At 36.1% G+C, this 21324-nt stretch overlaps 1 protein-coding gene across 2 annotated transcripts in view; it reads left to right on the plus strand.

Annotated features, from left to right (window-relative positions):
* Positions 1-14826, plus strand: part of AP-1mu (adaptor protein complex 1, mu subunit) — a 40881-nt gene extending 26055 nt beyond the window's left edge. For both annotated transcript variants that reach the window (XM_075362341.1, XM_075362340.1), the window contains exons 9-10: positions 7851-7976; positions 11877-14826. In XM_075362341.1, coding sequence (XP_075218456.1) covers positions 7851-7976; positions 11877-11975 — 225 coding nt within the window. In that variant the 3' untranslated portion in view covers positions 11976-14826. The remainder of the gene's footprint in view (positions 1-7850; positions 7977-11876) is intronic.
* Positions 14827-21324: the final 6498 nt, after the last annotated feature.

Genomic DNA, 21324 nt, shown 5'->3' on the forward strand with positions numbered 1-21324 from the left:
CACTTCCTCACCTGCACTGTGCAGTAATTCTACAGGTATTCCGTCTATTCCAGGAGCCTTTCTGCCATTTAAATCTTTTAATGCTCTCTTAAATTCAGAGCTCAGTATTGTTTCTCCCATTCCATCCTCGTCAACTTCCTCTTCTTCCTCTATAACACCATTTTCTAATTCACTTCCTCCGTATTACTCTTCAGTATATTCCACCCATCTATCGACTTTACCTTTCGTATTATATATAGGTGTACCATCTTTGTTTAACACATTATTAGATTTTAGTTTATGTACCCCAAAACTTTCCTTAACTTTTCTGTATGCTCCGTCTATTTTACCAATGTTCATTTCTCTTTCCACTTCTGAACACTTTTCATTAATCCACTCTTCTTTTGCCAGTTTGCACTTCCTGTTTATAGCATTTCTTAATTGTTGATAGTTCCTTTTACTTTCTTCATCACTAGCATTCTTATATTCTACGTTCATCCATCAGCTGCAATATATTGTCTGAAACCCAAGGTTTTCTACCAGTTCTCTGCATTCCGCCTAAGTTCACTTCTGCTGATTTAATAATTTCCTTTTTAATATTCTCCCATTCTTCTACATTTTCTACCTTATCTTTTTTACTCAGACCTCTTGCGCTGTCCTCCTCAAAAATCTTCTTTACCTCCTCTTCCTCAAGCTTCTCTAAATTCCACCGATTCATCTGACACCTTTTCTTCAGGTTTTTAAACCCCAATCTACATTTCATTATCACCAAATTATGGTCGCTATCAATGTCTGCTCAAGGGTAAGTTTTGCAGTCAACTTGTTGATTCTAAATCTTTGCTTAACCATGATATAATCTATCTGATTCCTTGCAGAATCGCCTGGCTTTTTCCAAGTGTATATTCTTCTATTATGATTTTTAAATTGGGTGTTGGCAATTACTAAATTATACTTTATGCAAAATTCTATAAGTCTGTCCCCTCTTTCATTCCTTTTGCCCAGCCCGTATTTACCTACTATATTTCCTTCCTTGCCTTTTTCAATGCTTTTACTCCAATCTCCAACTATTATTAAATTTTCATCTCCTTTTAATTGCTTCATCAATCTCTTCGTGTACACACTCTACCTCATCATTATCATGGGCGCTTGTAGGCATATAGACGTTAACAATCGTTGTCGGTTTAGGTTTTGATTTTATCCTTATTTCAATGATTCTATCCCTATGCATTTTGAAATATTCTACTCTCTTCCCTATCTTCTTGTTCATTACGAAACCTACTCCTGCCTGCCCATTATTTGAAGCTGAGTTTATTATTCTAAAATCACCTGACCAAAAGTCGCCTTCCTCTTCCCACCGAACCTCAATAAATTCCTACTACATCCACATTTATCCTATCCATTTCTCTTTTTAAATTTTCCAGCCTACCAACCTTTTTTAAACTTCTAACATTCCACGCTCCGACTCGTAGAATGTTATTTTTTAATTTTCTGGTGATCCCCTCCTTAGTAGTCCCCACCCGGAGTTCCGAATGGGGGACTAGTTTACCTCTGGAATATTTTACCAAAGAAGGCGCCTCCATCATTGTTATATGAAGATTCAGAGAGCCACATTTTCTTGGAAAAAAAGCAGCTGTAGTTTTCCATTGCTTTTAGCTGCGCAGTACTCAGAGGACTGAGTGATGTTGATGTGGTCGTTTAAGTCGTCCTGACTCACGCCCCTAACAACCTAACAACTACTGAAAGAGCTGCTGCCCTCTTTCAGGAATCATTCCTTAGTCTGGCTCTCAACAGATACCTCTCCGATATGCTTGCACCTTCGGTCCAGGTACTCTGTATCACTGAGTACTCAAGCCCCCTCACCAACGGCAAGGTCTCATGATTCATAGAGGAGGTTACTTGTTATAGTATATTTTAAAATTAGACTCAGTTTCTGAACAGATTGGTAATTTTTTTTGCTTATTAAGAGGATATGTCTTCAGGCATAATTAGGAGGAACAGGGTGCATAATTTTATCTGATAAGCAATGAAATTGTTTATTGTGCAAGCCACAAAGTATACAAAGTCTTTGAATAAGTCCAAAAGACAGCAGAATGATTCATTTGGTATTTATCTGTAGAAGGAGAGATTATTAATTATAATTATCAAAGTTAAGGGAAGGAAGAGTGTAGTTAGAGGATAATCAGCCTGAAGATAGATCATGATATAAAGCAACCTTTCTGCCTAGATAAATCATTTATATTAGCTTTCGCTGTCCTTTATCTAGCAGGTGCCCGTCTCACTAATTAAATTGCATATAGGAGTTTGGAGTATTTTGAACTTAAAGAATGGAATAGTATGTTGCTGGAGAAACTTGCTTGCATTTACCAGCTAATAACTGTGCTATACATATTTTTTCTTCTGAAACAAGAGCCGATGATAACAGGATAAGTATAAGAAAGAATTTAGATTCCTGTGCAGAACATATTTCTCTTTTTTCATGAGATAGCTAAAAAAGAAGTGCCAGATTGAAATATAATCAGCTAGGTTCCATTAGAGTCTGATTTTTCTTTTAGCAGCCCCAGGAGATACCTGGATCATATTCTTTCACCTGTTCCTGATGAGGAGTATCCTTCTCGAGCAATACATGTTATAAACCAATGCTGGAATACTAAGAGTAAGTTTGTCAATATCCATTTTTTTCCCCCTACTTTCCCGGGCCGGGTATCCATTCAAGTATGCGCAGCCTGGGAAAGTGTCCTTTAAACTCAAAGGAGGCCTCCCCACCCGTTGGATGTACGTCCAGCACAGCAGGTCAGCCTCCCCGGTTGGATCTTTTGTTTTAATTTGCCTGCCTCAAACCCCCCCGACAGAGAACCAGGCCCGACAAAGCCGTCCCTAGCCCCCGTCGAGAGAACCGGGTCTTGGTCTTATCATTACCCAGTTGTTATGATCCCCAAATGAAGGAGTTCTCCTCATAGCTGCTTGCCTTAACGAAAATATTAAACTACTAAGCTACCACGGGGCCTCAATGGCCTCTCAAAGGGCTACATCATCTTTAGCCTTTAGCACTATCTTGGCAAACTCCTCCATTTTGTTCCAATTGTCACTGGTTCGCAGGAGAAAAAGAAGCAGATTCTCCAGATTTAATTCTTGCAGCCCTGCACGTCGTCTATGTATAGTCCATCTATTACAGTGGAACAGAGTATGTTCGGCAGTATCCGAATCCTGGCAGAACATGCAAATAGGTGCTGGTCTTCTACCGAATTGATGTAAATAATATTCAAAGCTACCATGCCCAGAAAGTATTTGAGTAAGATAATAACCAACCTCCCCATGTCCTCTATCAAGCCACCTGCCCAAGTCGGGTATCAATCTCCTGGTCCAGGTAGCTTTAGTGGAAAGATTCCATCTGTCCTGCCATATGCGCCTGATGTTGGCTTGGGCTTCTTGTTTTGGCATGCCACAATAGCTAAGTGATCGCTCTTTAACTAAGAGGTTGATAGGGGGGAACCGATGATAATACACAAGCCGCATTGTAAGAGATGGTGCGGTATGCAGAAGTGATGTTTATAAGAGCTTGTCTATGCAGAGTTCTAAGTCTTGTGACATTTCTTGCAACACAAAGTGCTTTTTCCCATATAGGTGCAGCATACAATAATACAGAGGTTAAAGTTGAGGCAATGACCCGCCGCCTAAATACACGTGGAGCTTCATGTCCAGCCAACAATCTTGTTAAAGCCTTTGCGGTATTCTCGACCTCTTAACATTTCTGTGCGAGATGAGGACTAAACTTTAGAGCTGGGTCTATAATGACACCAAGATATTTTGTTACTGCCCACGCGGAGATTTAGGTCTCTGAGTCGCCTTCTTCCAGCCAGAAACATATAGTGACATTTATGTAAAGACAAAGATAGTTCTCGGTCCGAGAGCCAGTTATTAACCAATGTTAGCACTTCATTACCGGTAATTTCAAGGTCACGTTCAGTTTTGGCTTCAATTAATATAGCCAAATCATCGGCATAAGCAACTATTTCCGAGCCTTCAGGTAATCTCAGTCTGAGTATTCCATCAATTACTATTAGCCAAAGCAAGGGGCCTAACACAGACCCCTGCGGCACTCCTCCATGAAACTGATATCTAAATTTACCTTCGAGCGCCTCGACCAAAGTCCACCTATCAGTCAGATATTCTCGTACTTGTCTTTTGATATAGGAACTAATCTGTTTGTCCGTGAGAGCTGCCATAATCGTATCCCACCGGACCGATCCAAAGGCATTTTTGATATCTAACAGAATAAGCAACGGGATTCTTCTGGTACGCCACATACCAGATCTGACAGACAATACCCAGTTGGTAATTTTATGGAGAGCTTGCAGTGTTGATCTATATTTCCTGAACCCAAATTGGTTATCATGAAGCCTGTCTTTGGACTCTAATTCTTGGATAAGTCTGTTCGCTACCAAGCTGTTGGCAACCTATCCCATATTATTGATGAGACTCACGGCCGATGGCTAATGATTTCTCGATTGCCGGACTTCTTAGGCAGGAAAACAGTCCGTGACTCCTTCCAGCATGCGGGGAAAGTTTTGTTTTGTACTCCATAATTCGCCAGGTCAGTGATTTCCCAGGGGATTATCTTCATTAACCCTTTGAGGAGGGCAGCCGGGATTCAATCCGGACCCGGACTTTTTTTATCCTTCAGACCAGAAACGGCAATAGCGACCTCGTTTTGTGTGAAGCGTTTAGCTTCACAGTCTATTATGTCCGTATGTCCCTCGTCTTGAACAGGGAAGAGGCTATGAAGATGCAGTCTGGCCGTTTCTGTAACTAGGACAGGCAAGCGGCGTCCTAGTCTCTTCATTACTATTTTGTATGCCAGTCCCCACGGGTCTGAATCCAAGTCAGCACACAACTGTTTCCAACAGTTTCTTTGACTAGTCTTTATTAGATGATTCAAAGTACGCCTAGCTTGGCCAAAAAATCTTTCCTTCGCCTGGTCATATGGCGCACCGCCAGCGGGCCGCAGCCTTTGCTTTTTCCTACGCCAAAATTGTAACACTCTTCGCTGATCTGCAATTTCAGACGTCCACCAATATACTGGGTGACGACCCCCTCCAAACTGCGGGACTCTAAGACAGTTCTGTAATAATTGATTCTTGAAGGACTTGCGGCGTTACTATTCTTCCATCAGATAGGGTCCTGGCAATCTTGTTAACCACCACCTCAACTTGTCTTGGACTAAATCTAAATCGTGCAGTGGCTGATGTTGAAGGTCTTACGTCTTCCATAACAAGCAAAGTTGCTAGGTGATCGCTTCCGGTTTCAGATTCAAGAACGCTCCAACTAAAGATGGAAGGATTCCATCTGCCGTCCACCAGCGTAAGATCCAGCACTGATCTATGGCCTCTTGCCTCGTAGGTATAAGTGCAGTCATTCAGGCAGAGCAGCCCTGTGGTCATCATCATGTCAATGAAGATTTGTCCCCTTGCATTGGTATAAGAGCTGCCAGTTAAAATGGACTTACAATTAAAGTCGCCTAAGAGTATAGGTCTACTAGGTGCCCGCTGTATGACTCGCTGCAAATCGTTGATGTACTGCGCAAAGTCCCCGATATTAATGTTTGGACTTACATAACCGGCTATAAGGACAAAGTCCGAGAGTGCTACTGCCAGAATTCCCTCATCTCTATGAAGTAGGTGCCAGCCAAGACGGCCGGAGACATTACTGATAGCAACATCCCCAACTGCATCAGCCCACCAGTCACCTCTAGCCGCCGTTCTCAGGTTGGGCTCTGTGGTGACTATAAAGTCAACCTCAAGATCGTTCGCAGTCTCCCCCACCAGATCGTGGGAAGAATGCTCTTGTTGGCGTTAGATAGTATTATTTTAGCCATTATTTAGGTAGTCCACACTGCACTCCTCCCGTGCGATGGTCCGTGCCGTTGCAGTCAAGGCATTTAGTGGCCTCCTTGCAGTCTCTTATCACATGGCCTTTCTGACCGCAGTTGTAACAAAGGGTTGACCTATCCGGGCCCTTACATACCGTACTCATGTGATCAGCGGCCCAGCATCTTTGACACCTCATATTATCAGTCCTGATATAAGCCCGGCAGTGAACCCAGCCGACCTTAATTCTACTGGAAATTAACTTAGTTGCAGCCCTCTGATTCGTTATTACTGTCGCATTTCGAGTATTTCCATAAGCCTGCCGTAATGAGGTAATTCTGAAAGACTCAGTGTCTCCAATAACAGCCGTAATAGCCTCGCTTAATTCTTGCGCTGTGGTACTCTCTTCCATGTCTTTAATGTGTACCACTGCGCGTCGGTCGCCCGTAGTACGAAAATCCACTTGAAGGTCAGAAGCCCTGTCTCTCAATGTTGCGGTAAACTGAGCCGCATCTTTAATTCTGACTTCCAAGTCTTCATTTCTACCCTTGCGAAGGGACAGGATTTCCCCTGCCTCGTCTTTAAAGATCTTATCCTTTACAGTCCAGAGTAGATCAGCATACGACTTGCCCTGTGACCGGACAACCACCACTTTGCTGCCCTCCACAGGAGGTGTTGATCGCCGAGCAGAAGCGGATCTAGAACGCGTCCTACTCTCTTCAGTCTTTTTCGGCGCTACCATCAATGCAGGCGTCTCACTAGTCCTGAACAGATAGATAATCATCTTCTTAATCATGACACCAATAGGACCACTTGGCAGAACGAACGCCGCATTAGGGGCCCTTAGTAAGATCTTCTTGACCGTGCCTAGTATACACCCAGCAGCAGCCCTGTCGCCCTCTGTCGAGTCATAGAAAACAGTATACTTATTGGTCTGAGTATAGTATTCGTCATCCATAATGACAGAAGTGTCTACAGCTATCATTCCAGGCTTCTTGCCCTCTGCCATTGCCCTTTTGGACTTGATGATATCAATAAATTGACAGGTATCTGTAACGCCCTCTGCAGGCAAGGTAATTAATTTGGCTTTAGACATTGTCCAGGCAGACCATCTCTTAGCGGTCATATCCAGAAGTTCCTCATCAGTTAGTTCAAGACTTAATGTGTGTTCCTGATCTGCACCAGGGGACATATCAGTCTGTGTATATTGCGAACTGGTCTCTGGAGTAGTTGTAGTCTCCTGCAGATGTTTTAAAGCAGTGTATATTTCTCTTAATTCTTTACTATGGTCATACATATAATTTAATATGTATTTTCCCAGATGTTGTTTGTAACGCATCATCGCTTGTCCTAGTCGAAGAGTAACCTCCTTTAAGCCACCAGTATAGACCTCTTCTTCAGAGGAAGATTGTCTAATTCGTTTTTTGCCCTTGGGATCAGTCGGTTTCAGCAGCGGAAGGCCTGAGGATCCCTGTCCACTAGCATAACTTTGTTCTGCTTTATTCGCCATGGATGATAAATAAACTCAACAACTATGTAGCAGTTGTGTTCTCCAAGTAATTCCCTTTAATTTGATACCCCACACGTGGGGTAGTCAAAAATAAGGGGGGTCAATGGTCCCCCAAAATTGAAAAAAATTAGGGTGTCAATCAATCGGGAATGACCCAATTCGTATAAATCCTGAATGGTTTTGATCCAGGACCAACGGGGTGGGATCATACACATGTATAATGTTTATAATTTAAATGTTATTTCTTATATCAAATTATTTTTGGCAGTTAGTTTTGGTTTACATTCTAAAATAAATTTAACATACTTGATATTAATTGTGTAATGAATTAATAGTTTTTGGTAAAATCACACTAAATTTTGGTTGTCAGATTTTTAAATGTGGGCTAAGAAAACAGTCTATTTAGTATTTCAATAATGAAATGTATAATGACATCATTCAGTATGTAAAATGATTTATTGTGCAGGATTTTTAATTGCTTAAAATACATTTTTCAGGGAGGTAAAGAATATCTGATGAGAGCACATTTTGGGTTACCAAGTGTTGAATGTGAAGATAGTGAAGGCAAACCTCCTATTCAGGTTAAATTTGAAATACCATATTTCACCACATCTGGAATTCAGGTATATTATATTTTTATTTTTTTCTATCTTTCCAATTTACCTTTATCAAATTTTGCTATACTGTTTTAGTAGCATTTAGCAAATTAGAATGATGAGTCGTTAATTTGTGTACATTGGTTTAATCGGTTATATACTGTTAATTCATTTGGAATCCACTGTCATGGAATTATACAGCTGGTTGTAACCTTCTTTTCCCTGCAAGTATGTCTATCGCTATATTTACAGATAAAATCTCTTCTGAATTCTTATACAGTGCCATTACATGGGGAAAATGGCATATTTTACACAGGTAAAACCATATACTATGGTTTGCTTATTCATGGTATGCTATTACTTGCTCAACTGAGGGTAATTTAATTATATCATTCTAAATTACTACTTATGACAGTATAATGTCAGAGATTCCTGACTGCATGGCACGAGCCATGCATGGTGTAAAAATTACTTTCATAACCCAGTTATATATTCAGTCTGTTTGCATTGTTTGTCTGTAAGCAACATTTTGTGAAATAATCTTTGTAAAGAAATAAAATAGACTTAAATTAATGATTGATTGACTATGATAAAAGTGATAATACATTTATGATGACTTGAAGTCATAATCATTTATGAAGTACAACAGTCATATAATGACTGACAGAAACTACTTATGTAAATGAATTTCTAGAAATATATAGTAGTTTTTGGTACATCAATGAAATTCAGTACAAGGAATAGTAATAATTACTCCACTGAAAGGTGCATAGTAAGGAGAAATATAGTGAAAGAAAATTCGTGTTTTACTTAGTGATATGCTTGCTTAAATCTTGTACTTTCTTTTAAATATGTTTTGTGCAAGTCAGTTTGAAATTAAATTTATGCAATATTGGGTGTGTTTAGGTTATTTTATTTTTGGTCCATTTATTTATTTCAACTTGTTTGAAATTGTTTTTAAGTTTTCAAAACTCGTAAACATAAAAATATTTTAGCTATTTTTTAGTTATCTGAATTAATTATTTTTAAACTGTTATTGTTATTATTAATACAAGATGTAAAATTGTTAGACAGAATTAATAGGTATTTTTCCCCATTAAATTATTATTATTATTTATTTTTTGTGAAGTTTTAGGGGCATCGACTGCTGTGGTCATTAGCACCTTCCACAATAAAAAAGAAAGAAAAAGAAAACCAGTAATAAAACACTAGCGACATAGTCAAAAGACTTGTCTTGTCAATAAGAATCATCTAATACACTGACTCATCATAGGACTAAAACCCAAAGTAACACAAAATGGCAAGGGTGTAAATTGTTCTTGCCACTTAAAAAACAAGAAACCATTTCTTTCAAAACGTCAATTAATTCAAATTTACATCTACTAAAAAAAACCTATTATTATCATCATTCCAAAACATTGATATATAATTATATATAAATTATGACAAGAGTGTAAAGGGCTCATGTCACTTAATATCTCACATCAAAATAGACATATTTAAAAAATACATATCTATAAATTATCCATGGAAATATAAATCAATTTTCCTTTAATTTTATCGCCTCTGTTTTCCTTTTGGCCATCCTTTTTTAGTCCTTTTCTCCATCCTGCGAAGAGCCTTGATGTTAATATCCATTGTGTCTGAGTCCTCCGAGATGGAGTCTTCAGTTCTCCTGCCATATGTCTCGGAGGATCTCCTGTTCCCGCTGTCAGATGACACCGGCTCCACTGGCACAGACAAAAGTACATCGCAGTCCATACTGGATGTACTTAACAGCTAAAGTTCGTGGGGCAGTCGATTGTCTTGCCCTTTCCGCTAACGGTCTCTCTGTTTTCAGAGGTTCAACTATCGGTTTTTTAAAGTCCTCCTTTTCCAGAATCATAATTTCTATTTTTGTAGATCCTCAGTGGGTGTTTTTACTTCCTGTACCTTTACTTAAGCTGGTTCAATTTTCTTATCCATTGCTGATTTAGCTGTAGGATTGAATTTCGACTTTATGGCGCTGCTGATTTTGACAGATTTATCTACTTTCTTCTGCAATGGTTTCAAACTGCTTTCTCTTGATGGACAACTCTTCATTTTGTTCTCAGTAATATGTTTGATCATTGTAGCTAAGGCTGGTGCCAATTCTGCAAGCACATCCTTTGATTTTATAGAAGCTGCAGGAGCAGCTGCAACTTGTGCATATGAAGTTGTTTTAGGTGTCCTGGCAAGCACAGTTTTTCTATCATCAAAGTAGCTCTCTTTCTGTGCTGACTTAATTTCTTGGATAGCTACTTCCTGTTTGTAAATAGGACAATTCCTAGACCTTGCAGAATGGTGTCCATGGAGTTGACACAGACAGGAGGATCCCTGCACGGGTCATCTTGGTGTAACGGCTCACCATACACACTTATCTGTTTTTTTGTGCACTTTGCTGCCATATGTCTGAATCGCTGACGCCCAAAGCAACACAACGGTGTTGGGATGCCTTGATTATGCAGTTCATCAACAGTCTCCTCTTCTGTGCAGTTTAAAAAATCCCTGCACATGACAACTCCCTTTGAAGTATTTAGTGTACTGTGAGGAGATACCTCAATGTCCTTAACACCGATTTTCTTAGCTTTAAGTAGTCGCAGTGATTGATAGTCATCGACTGTTTCAGCGAAAAGCCCTACAGCAGTTTTTGCATCTCCGTTTTTCAGTCCTCCAGCAGCTTCCGCGATACCACGAAAGGATTTGTTTTTGAAAAATCACAGTCTATCCTCTTGATAACCAAATATTTTGTTACTGAACGAATATTCTTTGGTCTAAATTTATATGTTTCCTTTCTCTTCTGCTCCAATTTTATGATCTCTTCCTTATCGCTGAACTCAACCCTTTGCTTCGGTTGTGAAGACAAAGGCTATCCAAAACAAGGGTTTTTATGTGGACCCTCTGCCATGTTAGGTGTGGATGATAATTTGTCCATAAACCTAAATTGTGCAAGTCATGATGTCACAAAGTGCAGGCGGAGAGACGGTTGGGCATGCCCTGATCATTGATCCTGCCTGGGTTCCCCCCCCATTCAGTCGCCTCCCACAAATTTAACCCAGGCCAGGGGCCAGGTACTGCCTGACTCGCAATACCAACATCCCAGGGCTTGCACATAGCAGTAAGGGCTCCAATACCCTTGCCCATGGGACAATCCCTGCCAAAGGCTGAAGTGACTGACTCATGCTGGACGGTGCAAGACATCGGCAGAGTAAGCTCACAACAGCCCACCCTCAACCTGGCTCTACAACCAAGCAGAGGGATGGGTACTCCCTGTCCGCACTCCGCCCAGTGTCGGCATACAGATCACAGTCATGCCTCCCACCACCACTGCAAGCAGTGAAACCGAGAAGCACAACCGCAACCAGTTCAGATAGCTTGGGACTGCCAGTCCCATACTCCAAAAGGAGTTCCTGAGTAAGACCATTTTCCTGTTGGCTGACATAAATAAAAGTATCGTACTATGTCATTGCCCACCCTGGACATGCAGATGTTGCACAGACGTGGGGTTGGATTTATCAGGGACATTATTATTATTGTCATCGTTGTCGTCATTATTATTATGGAAATTAATGGGTATATAACTAATAATTAAAAACCATTTTTTTTTATTACAATTTTATTTTTTATAAACAATTTTGAAGCATTTATAATTATTACTTGCCCATTTAAGAACACATCTGTTTTTACTGTATTTCTCATACTTGCTTGAAAGTTTTAGTTGATTTACTCTCATTTGTATAATCTTAAAGTTTTATTAATTTGAGACTTATGATATGAAAACAACTAAAGTACTCATGAGTTAATGAGTAATTGTATAAAGTACACTGTATAGTTATTATAAAAATATAATCCGTTTTACTAGTGAACCTGACTTGTATAATAAATTAATTATCATTATTGCTTTTTTAGGTGCGATATCTGAAAATAATAGAAAAGAGTGGGTATCAGGCGTTACCTTGGGTTCGTTATATAACACAGAATGGTGATTACCAACTCCGAACCAATTGAAGTTAAGGCATAGTTAAAAGAAAAAAATGTCTGTCAACATCTATTCCATTAGTTTGTTAAAATTTTATATATGTAATTTACGGGAGACTGAGTAGCTAAAATTATACAGTTATTACTTACTGTACATAATGTTTGTAAACTATAGAAATTTTATTTATTTATTGATATGTACATATTCTCATTAATTCATGTGAAAATTGGTTACAACAATAATGTCTTTGAGTAGGTTTTTTTTTTGAAAAAATGATTTTGTTAGGTAAAAGTAATCCAAGTATTGTTTTCTTTTATTCATTTATTTAATTTTTGAACATTTTTAAAAAGTGTTCTATATTCCATAAAAAATCATTGCGCATTTATTATATATATATATATATGTTTTACTTAATTGTTCTCTTTAGTGTTTGTGTATAGAGTTCACTTTTATGATGTACCTGTAATAGTGTGGTATGTACTGATGAAACAATGTAAGCTTACTTATAGTTTTCTAAATCTGAGTAATTTCCTTTAACTAAACATTTCATTTTGAAAAGAGGCTTGGATAGAGCCATTATCTTTTTAATTGCCTTGAGATGATATCATCAATAAAATTTTCAGTAAACTATATTTCCGTCACTGTGATTAACAATGTTTGGGCAAAATCTTTCCAATAAAAGATACATTTAAAATACATACAGTATTATTATGTGGTTTCTGTTAGAGATTCTTTGATGAAATTGTTAATATTTAGTGAAAATAGTTGTTAAATTTTTATTTTACTGTTAACATTTCTTACTGTTTTCCATTTTATGTATCTGGCATACGTAATTAATATTTTTCTATATTTACTTAAATTATGTTCGTATCTTCACAGTTTTTTTGTTTTGAATTATATATTTTTTTTAAATTATTTATGATGTCAGTATTATATACTCACATGCTCAAGTGCAATATGTGTTGACTGATCATTTGGTATTCAATCATTCATTATCTTTGTCAAAGGTGACTTAAAGTCTTGTCTTAATGTTCTATTTTATTTTTGGGTTGCGATTTCCTTTTTACATATCCCAAAGGGTTTAGTAATTATAGGAGGTTATTAGTTACTTCTCTGATGCAATTGTAATTATTCAAAATTAATGTTGGTTGGTTTTAGTCAGTCTGTGTTTGTTTTTGAAAATTATAAAGCGTGCAAGTGTATTAAAATTAATTAATAAATTTATTTATTTATTTTATGTGAATTGAACTATGGTTGTAATAACTTCATGTATACTCAGAATTAGCAGATAGAAGATTGTTGTGGAGAGAAGGAATAGTAAAAAGGAAAATTGTATTCTATTGCAGTTTTAAGAAAGGGTTATGTTGTGTAACATTGTTTGAAAGATTTAGAATCTAAGGCTTCAGTGTACAATATTATTGTGTGTTTGTGTGCGTGCGTGCGCGCGCGCGCGTGTGTGTGTGTGTGTGTGTGGAGCTGCAGTTTTACTCTGGACTTTGGCCACATTCTTATTTTAAAAAGATTATTGTTTTTTTTTTTTTGCATAATATTCCTAATTAGAATTTAAACCAGTAAAAGAAATTAAGACAGTATAGAATATCTTTACATTGGACAATTATTATTTTTTTTTTGTTAATGATGTAAAAACATAAATCCTTTTATAATCATATTTTTTAAAACAAAAAAAAAACATTCTAATTATTATTATTGTTAGACGGTTTTGAAAAGAAATGTTTTATTAAAGAAGCGAAGATGAAGTGATAGTTTACAACATATGCTTTGGATTTCTGTTGTTTAATAGGTTCAGAGATTTTCTGAAATTTTTGGGTTTATATGTATATATTAATAGATTTGTGTGTATACAAATCTAAACACAAAAAAATTATTTTTTTTTTAGTATTGTAATTTTGTATTTCTCCCTTCTTTGTTTAGTTTTGAAATTTTATTCTTTTAGTCACTTTTTTTTGTAGTTTCTTCTTTTCCTAAACATATATAAAAATAAGTGATTATAGTATAATAGTGTATAAATCAAATTATATAATTTACACTATTGTCAAAATTTATTTTTGACCTTACAACTGTAATTATAGGAAACTATGAAAAAAAATATTGTGGAATATTTAGTTAAAAGTATGCATTTAACCAACTTGGACTAGAAATATGTGAGCATGTACAAGTATTCTATGTGAGGCGAGTTGAGAAATAAATGTGATGCCATGGTAAAAAAAAGTGTATCAAAGATTTATAGTTGTAGACTGTCTTCAGTTTTCATTGCAGCAAATTTTAATTCTGCAAATAGAATTAATCTATAAAAGCAATAATTGTGGTGTGTTATAAATGTTGTAATATTTTAGCACTTTAACTCTTTTATCTACGTTAAGATGTATTTATAGTTACAAATCTTTTACTTTATCTGAGCATAGTTTCTATTGCACCATTGTACATTAAAAAAATAGTTTACTCTTTACGACCAGTGATTTGACACATGCCATAAAGAACTTAATCAACGTTTTTAAAAGAATAACATTTCATAATTTACCTTAAATTAAAGTACAACATAAGTCAAGGATTTTTTTACTGTGGATGTGGCTGTGGCATTCAAATATTGTAATTTTTAAAGTTGTAATTATTCCTGTATGCAGCACTGATAATATTGAAATAAGATCTATTTCAGATGTATTGTACTTTTAAGAAGAATTATATGCTGATTTACACAAAATTTATCAGGTAGTTATGTTGTAATTTTTTGAATAAAAGTTTATCTTATATTTTATTATTGAAAGATTGTATGTGGAGGTAATCAAATCATTCATGTGTTATTTATGAGATTTCCTCATGCGTAAAGAAATTCATTACAAGAAGGATTTCATTTTATAAGAAGTTCTTTTGTATTTCTTCTTTTTCCCTGTCCTTTGGTCACTATTCATGTCATGTAATCTGTGATGTTGTTGTTGTAGTTTGTTAATTTAGATGTTATATAAATAAAAGTAAAGTATACATTTTATGTATTGATGAGAATAAAATTATTTACGTATGAAGTATATTTAAGTTTCAACTTAAGTTTTGATACATTTTTATTAATGCAAGTTAAGAAGTTGCTAATTGATATATGGCACTTCAGATTATATACATATTATCAGTGTCTTTAGGAGATAAAGACTGCTATCACCTTGTAACTCAGAATTTATTATCATTTCAGTATTATCCATTCCATTTTACCTTATATTTATTGTATTATAATAATTATTTAAACTTTAATTTTATGTATATTAAGTAACTGTAGATTATTTGTTGTTGTATAACTGTGTAGTATTGCTTTGATAGCTATTAAAGAAGAGAATGTTCTATTATTTTTTGTAGACTTGTAAACATTAAGATGCATTGCTGTATACTTAAACAAATGGATAATTTTTGACAGTTGTGGTAGCTGACATGTTAGTCATTGTGGAAAAGTAACTTATATTCTAATATTGAATTAGCTGAACTTTTTTTATTGGGAGAAGACCTTTAAATGCTTAACAATCTTGTGAAATTATTTAAAAAAGCCCTAAAATTATAATAGTCCTTTTTTCATTCATAGTGGTTACATTTCTAATAATTAATCAAAGTTCATGCGACCTCAGTGCTAATAAAAATGAGGATTGCGTTGTAAATTTTGTTTAATTAATTGATTTGGAACATTTTGTGTGGTAAGTTGTTTAAAATATTAATTTTTTTCTTACATAATTATTTTTTAGTTAAATGTTAGTTGTAGAAATGTAAATATAGCCAGCAGTGAACTTCGTTAACTCTGAACTATTCACAGGAAAAAATTGTCCTTTGTTAAAAATTAATTTAGTATTGTAAGTTTTTCATCACAAATCATAAAAAAAGTCTTTAAATAAAATATTTAAACCAAATACGAATTTGTTTTCGTAACTTCTACACGTGTTTAAAATATTAACATAAATACAACTACTTTGTACAAGTGTACAAATTAATGTACACGTTGTAATTATAGTTGTAATGCCATTGTAATTATAGTTTTTCTGTAATAGAAGTCAAAAGCCCACACTGAAACTGCACACAATGTATAACTTCTAGTTATTCAAATTTGGCTTTGGCTATTGACATTTAATTCTTACCCTACATTGTTCAGTTTACAGAATGCTACTACTTGAAAAAAGTTGCCAGGTGTTGAAACTTCAGGTTCTGACAGGGTAGTTTATTGTCTTGCCTAGGAGCCAACTACAGTATTTTTGTTTTGAATAATGCAATATTTATTTGTTTATTTTTAGTCTACAGGGTAATTAAAAATGAAATAGGCACGTTTGATGGTTTAAAAAAGATCTATTTTTCAAGTTACTTGTTTGGCTTTACAGGAGATTTCTTACAGTTTCTGTCTAATGAATTCTATGAGCTGCATAACAGATACCAACATGGTAAATCTAATTCATCCCAGTTTATATCCTGCATATCTTGCTCATCACTAACAACAGTGTCTATGATATGTTGTATTAGGTTATCTACATTGTCAGCAAGGGGAGGGACAAAAACTTTGTTTTTTTATTAAACCCTACAAAAAATAGTCACAAGTATTTGTTTTCAAGCATCAGTGATATCAGATGTTGTTGCCATTCACCTGATATTATTTGAACCATTCCTTTTTTTAAAACTTTGTGACTTTATGCAGAATATTAATTTTTTTGTTTATGTTTGGAAATTGGTAAATTTGTAACAAATCTTACAAAGGAAAATCTTAATCTGCCTTATCAAGCAAACATGTAGGAAATAGCAAAAGCCAGATGTGTAAGAACTAGTTTAATAATGTGCAAGAACCTTGTTTAATAATCATACAATTTAATAATAGCAAAAAACCAGCTACCCAGATATTTGGTAAAATCCTATCCTAGGATTTTACCAAGTTGCAGTAAGCATCTCCTGTTAAGATTGTCATCTAAAATAAAAAGGTCCTACAATACAATGACCAATGATTCCTGCCCAAAGATTCACTTTATGAGGATGCTGTTTTTGAGCTTCCAACATCCATCTGGGATTATTATCACTTCAATATTGAAGGTTTTGCTTATTCACATGAGCATTGTAGACACAAAATTTGTGTCTACATCTAATTTTTGAATTTAATATCACAATATTCAACTTGGTGGTCAAAATCATCTTCCCAAAGTTCTTGCACCAGATCTAGCTTATAAGAGTGAAATTTATTTGTTAATTTTGATAAACATGGCTTGTAGGTAATAATATATAAATTATTTATATAATTATAATTTTCACTTCAATATTAACTCGATCCTCAGGAACAGTGATGTAATACGAGGATTGATTTTTCAAGGTCCGATCGGTCACAAAATAAAAACCCGCGCAAAAATCGGTTGAATCTTTGTGCATATGTGTTGCGCAGCGTCTCTAGTATGGCCTTCAATCACGCCGCGTCACTTCGTTTAGTTCTGAACACGCAGCTAGCACGTAAACATGTCTACAACAATAGCATCTCCCACCAAGTGTGAAGTGCGTGCGGTAATTCAATTTCTTCAGGCTGAGGGATGTAATGCAGCTGAAATTCATCTACGAATAAATAATGTGTACGGTAAAACTTCAATGAGTGACAGCAAAGTGTGACAATGGTGCAGGAACTTTAAAGCAGGACGTACAGATGTTCATGAAGGCGGTCAGGGAAGGAAGCGAGTGTCAACCGATGATCTCGTTGAGCGAGTGGATGAGGCAATTCGAGAAAATCATCGGTTCACAATTTCTGTATTGAGTGATAAGTTTCCTGAAATTTCAAGGTGAGCTTTCTACACCATTGTGAGTGAGAGACTTCAGTAACGCAAACTGTGTGCAAGATGAGTTCCCAAGATGCTGTCTGACCATCACAAAACAATGAGAATGGACGCCTCCCTATCGTTTCTCTAGCGCTACCACAATGAAGGAGAAAATTTTTTGAACAAAATTGTCACAGGGGACGAGACATGGGTCCATTTCGAAACTGAAGAAACAAAAGAACAATCCAAACAGTGGATGCATTCTCATTCTCCCAGTAAACCAAAGAAGTTCAAGCGAACCTTCTCCAACAGAAAGTGTATGGCTACTGTGTTCTGGGACCGGAATGGAGTTCTCTTGGTAGAATTCATGGAACGTGGCACGACTATCACTGCAGCCTCATACTGCGTGATTCTTCAACGTCTACGAAGGGCAATTCAGAATAAGCGGAGAGGAATCCACTTATCGATTAGACATCAGGCATTGTCTTTCTCTATGACAATGCTCGGCCGCACACTGCAGCTGTAACAAAGAAGCTCCTGCAGCGTTTTCGTTGGGAAGTGTTTGATCACCCACCATATAGGGGTGAGCCCGGACTTTGCTCCATCTGATTTTCACCTCTTTGCTCACATGAAACGCTGGCTAGGAGGACAACATTTTGGCACAGACATCGAGCTGCAGACCAGCATAGAAACATAGCTGAAAATACAGGCGGCTCTGTTCTATGACGAGGGTATTGGAAAGTTGGTACCACACTATGACAAATGTTTAAATTGGAGTGGCAACTATGTAGAGAAATAGTGTAACTATGTAAGTACTTGTTACAAATGAAAAATTGTTTATTTTCACTGTGGTTTTAATTTCGTGACCGATTGGTCCTTGAAAAAAAATAACCCTCATATATATTATAAATATTTACTTCACGTATCGATAATTGTAACATATAAATTTTAAAATAAATATAACAATTGGTTGTCAAAGAGATAAAATAAAGACAACATTATTCATCATGTCAGCAAGAAGATCACAATTGTGACATATCTCTTTGATGATCAATCATATTTATTTTAAAATTTATCTTGTTACAATTATTGATATGTGAAATAAATATTTATGATATATATTATATCATTATTTTTGAGGATGGAGTAATAATCTCTGAAAGCGCTCGAACATAGTTATTAATGAATGTTGGTAAGTGGAAATTATAATTAATTTATTTGTTTTAAGAATTTTTTGAATAGAAAAATAACTGATGTCATGTAAACAACAGCTTTCTGAATCAATGAATGGAGGTCTTCAACAAAAATCTGCAATACATCTAATGACTTGGCAACAGTTGTGACAGTTCTTGGTCTACAGGTGCGAGGATGATTCTTTATAGTAGAAAAATTAAAGTTAAATTAAAGAAAAATTAAGTTTGATTCAGTATAGAGGACAAAAATTAAAAACCCACCATAATGCAGATTTTTTTTTTAACTGTGTAGAACCCCATTTCTTTCTGCCTCCAAATACCTCTCAGATATGCAGTATAAAGCTGTTTCATACTTAAATATCATCCAGTATATAACAATTTTCTTTTTCTTTTTTTTTCTTTTTTTTGTCTTCAGTCATTTGACTGGTTTGATGCAGCTCTCCAAGATTCCCTATCTAGTGCTAGTCGTTTCATTTCAGTATACCCTCTACATCCTACATCCCTAACAATTTGTTTTACATATTCCAAACGTGGCTTGCCTACACAATTTTTCCCTTCTACCTGTCCTTCCAATATTAAAGCGACTATTCCAGGATGCCTTAGTATGTGGCCTATAAGTCTGTCTCTTCTTTTAACTATATTTTTCCAAATGCTTCTTTCTCATCTATTTGCCGCAATACCTCTTCATTTGTCACTTTATCCACCCATCTGATTTTTAACATTCTCCTATAGCACCACATTTCAAAAGCTTCTAATCTTTTCTTCTCAGATACTCCGATCATTTAAGTTTCACTTCCATATAAAGCGACACTCCAAACATATACTTCCAAAAAATTTTTTCCTGACATTTAAATTAATTTTTGATATAAACAAATTATATTTCTGACTGAAGGCTCGTTTCGCCTGTACTATTCGGCATTTTATATCGCTCCTGCTTCGTCCATCTTTAGTAATTCTACTTCCCAAATAACAAAATTCTTCTACCTCCATAATCTTTTCTCCTCCTATTTTCACATTCAGTGGTCCATCTTTGTTATTTCTACTACATTTCATTACTTTTGTTTTGTTCTTGTTTATTTTCATGCGATAGTTCTTGCGTAGGACTTCATCTATGCCGTTCATTGTTCTAAATCCTTTTTACTGAATCCTTTTAACAATTTTCTATTGTTATATATTTATATTAATATTAATTTATATATTATTTTGTATATTTAATTTTTATAATTCCTAGGGATTAAATTATAAAAAAATTACATTTCAGATTCATTTTTTTATTGAGAAAATTTAAAAAAGGGTAATTATGCTCTACCATATTAATATTACCAGTTTCACAACTCCCAAATTCTTCTCATGAGTTTAAGAACTAATATCTATTGCACTTGTAACATGAGTGTTACAAGTCCTTCCTTCCTCCTGGTGCATATTGTATACCTTGACCTTTATTATGATCAGAACAAGAAACATTTTTTTTTTTTAATTTAGTTGGAGAATCCTATTACAGACACCCAGATAGAGCATGTTAGATTTACAAATAGTTCTGCTTAATGTTACTTAGTGCATGTATGTGCCTGTACATACCAACTAAACCACCACCTTACCATCCCCTTCCTGGAACTGCCACAAGGCATTATGTTGGGAGAGGATTTTGTCCGTTTGTTCGGTGAGACTACCTAGGGCTGCCATCATTAGATATGTTATCACCAAGAGTGCTGCCAGCTTCATCATTCCAGTATGATCCCAGAGGCCTGGGACTCTCCAGGAGCTCCACAGACAGCCAGTCCTCAGACCTTAGTGCCAAGCTGGCTTCCGTGGCATGAGTGGTAGTGTCTCGGCCTTTCACCTGGAGGTCCTGAATTTGAATCCCGGTCAGGCATGGCATTTTCACACATGCTACAAAACACTCATCTCATCCTCTGCAGAAAGAATTATTTGACTGCAGACCCGGAGGTTAAAAAAAAAGACCTTAGTGCCAAGACATCACTGTCGCTCTTCTTTTTCTAGTATTTTCTTGCGCTTGTGGTTTCAACATTACAGCACTGGCCTAGTCTGACAAATGCGTATTGGCTCTTGTCAAAGTGACCATTATCTCTTCAAGATCCTCAGATAAAAACAATCTATTTATTTTCAGCTTTGCCACCAGTATATTCCTCTGAGGCGAATCTCAGGCATTCGAAAAAAAAATTGTGTGCGTTTCATTGGTGTCCTCGCAACTGGAACAGAGATTTGAGTGGTCCAGTCCAAATCTGTATAAGTATGCCCTGAACCCACCCATGACCATTGGTTTGCTTGGCATTCCTCCTGCTACCACCCCATTTGGCCACCCTAAAGCATAAGACTGAATGTCTGTGCCGTAAATGGCTACGGAGCCACAAAAGAGTTTAGTGATCAGTCACTAGTTGCATGTCCCACCACCCGCTTGTCAT

This window comes from Lycorma delicatula, chromosome 4, assembly GCF_047948215.1.
Source record: "Lycorma delicatula isolate Av1 chromosome 4, ASM4794821v1, whole genome shotgun sequence".
In the NCBI taxonomy this organism is placed as follows: domain Eukaryota; kingdom Metazoa; phylum Arthropoda; class Insecta; order Hemiptera; family Fulgoridae; genus Lycorma; species Lycorma delicatula.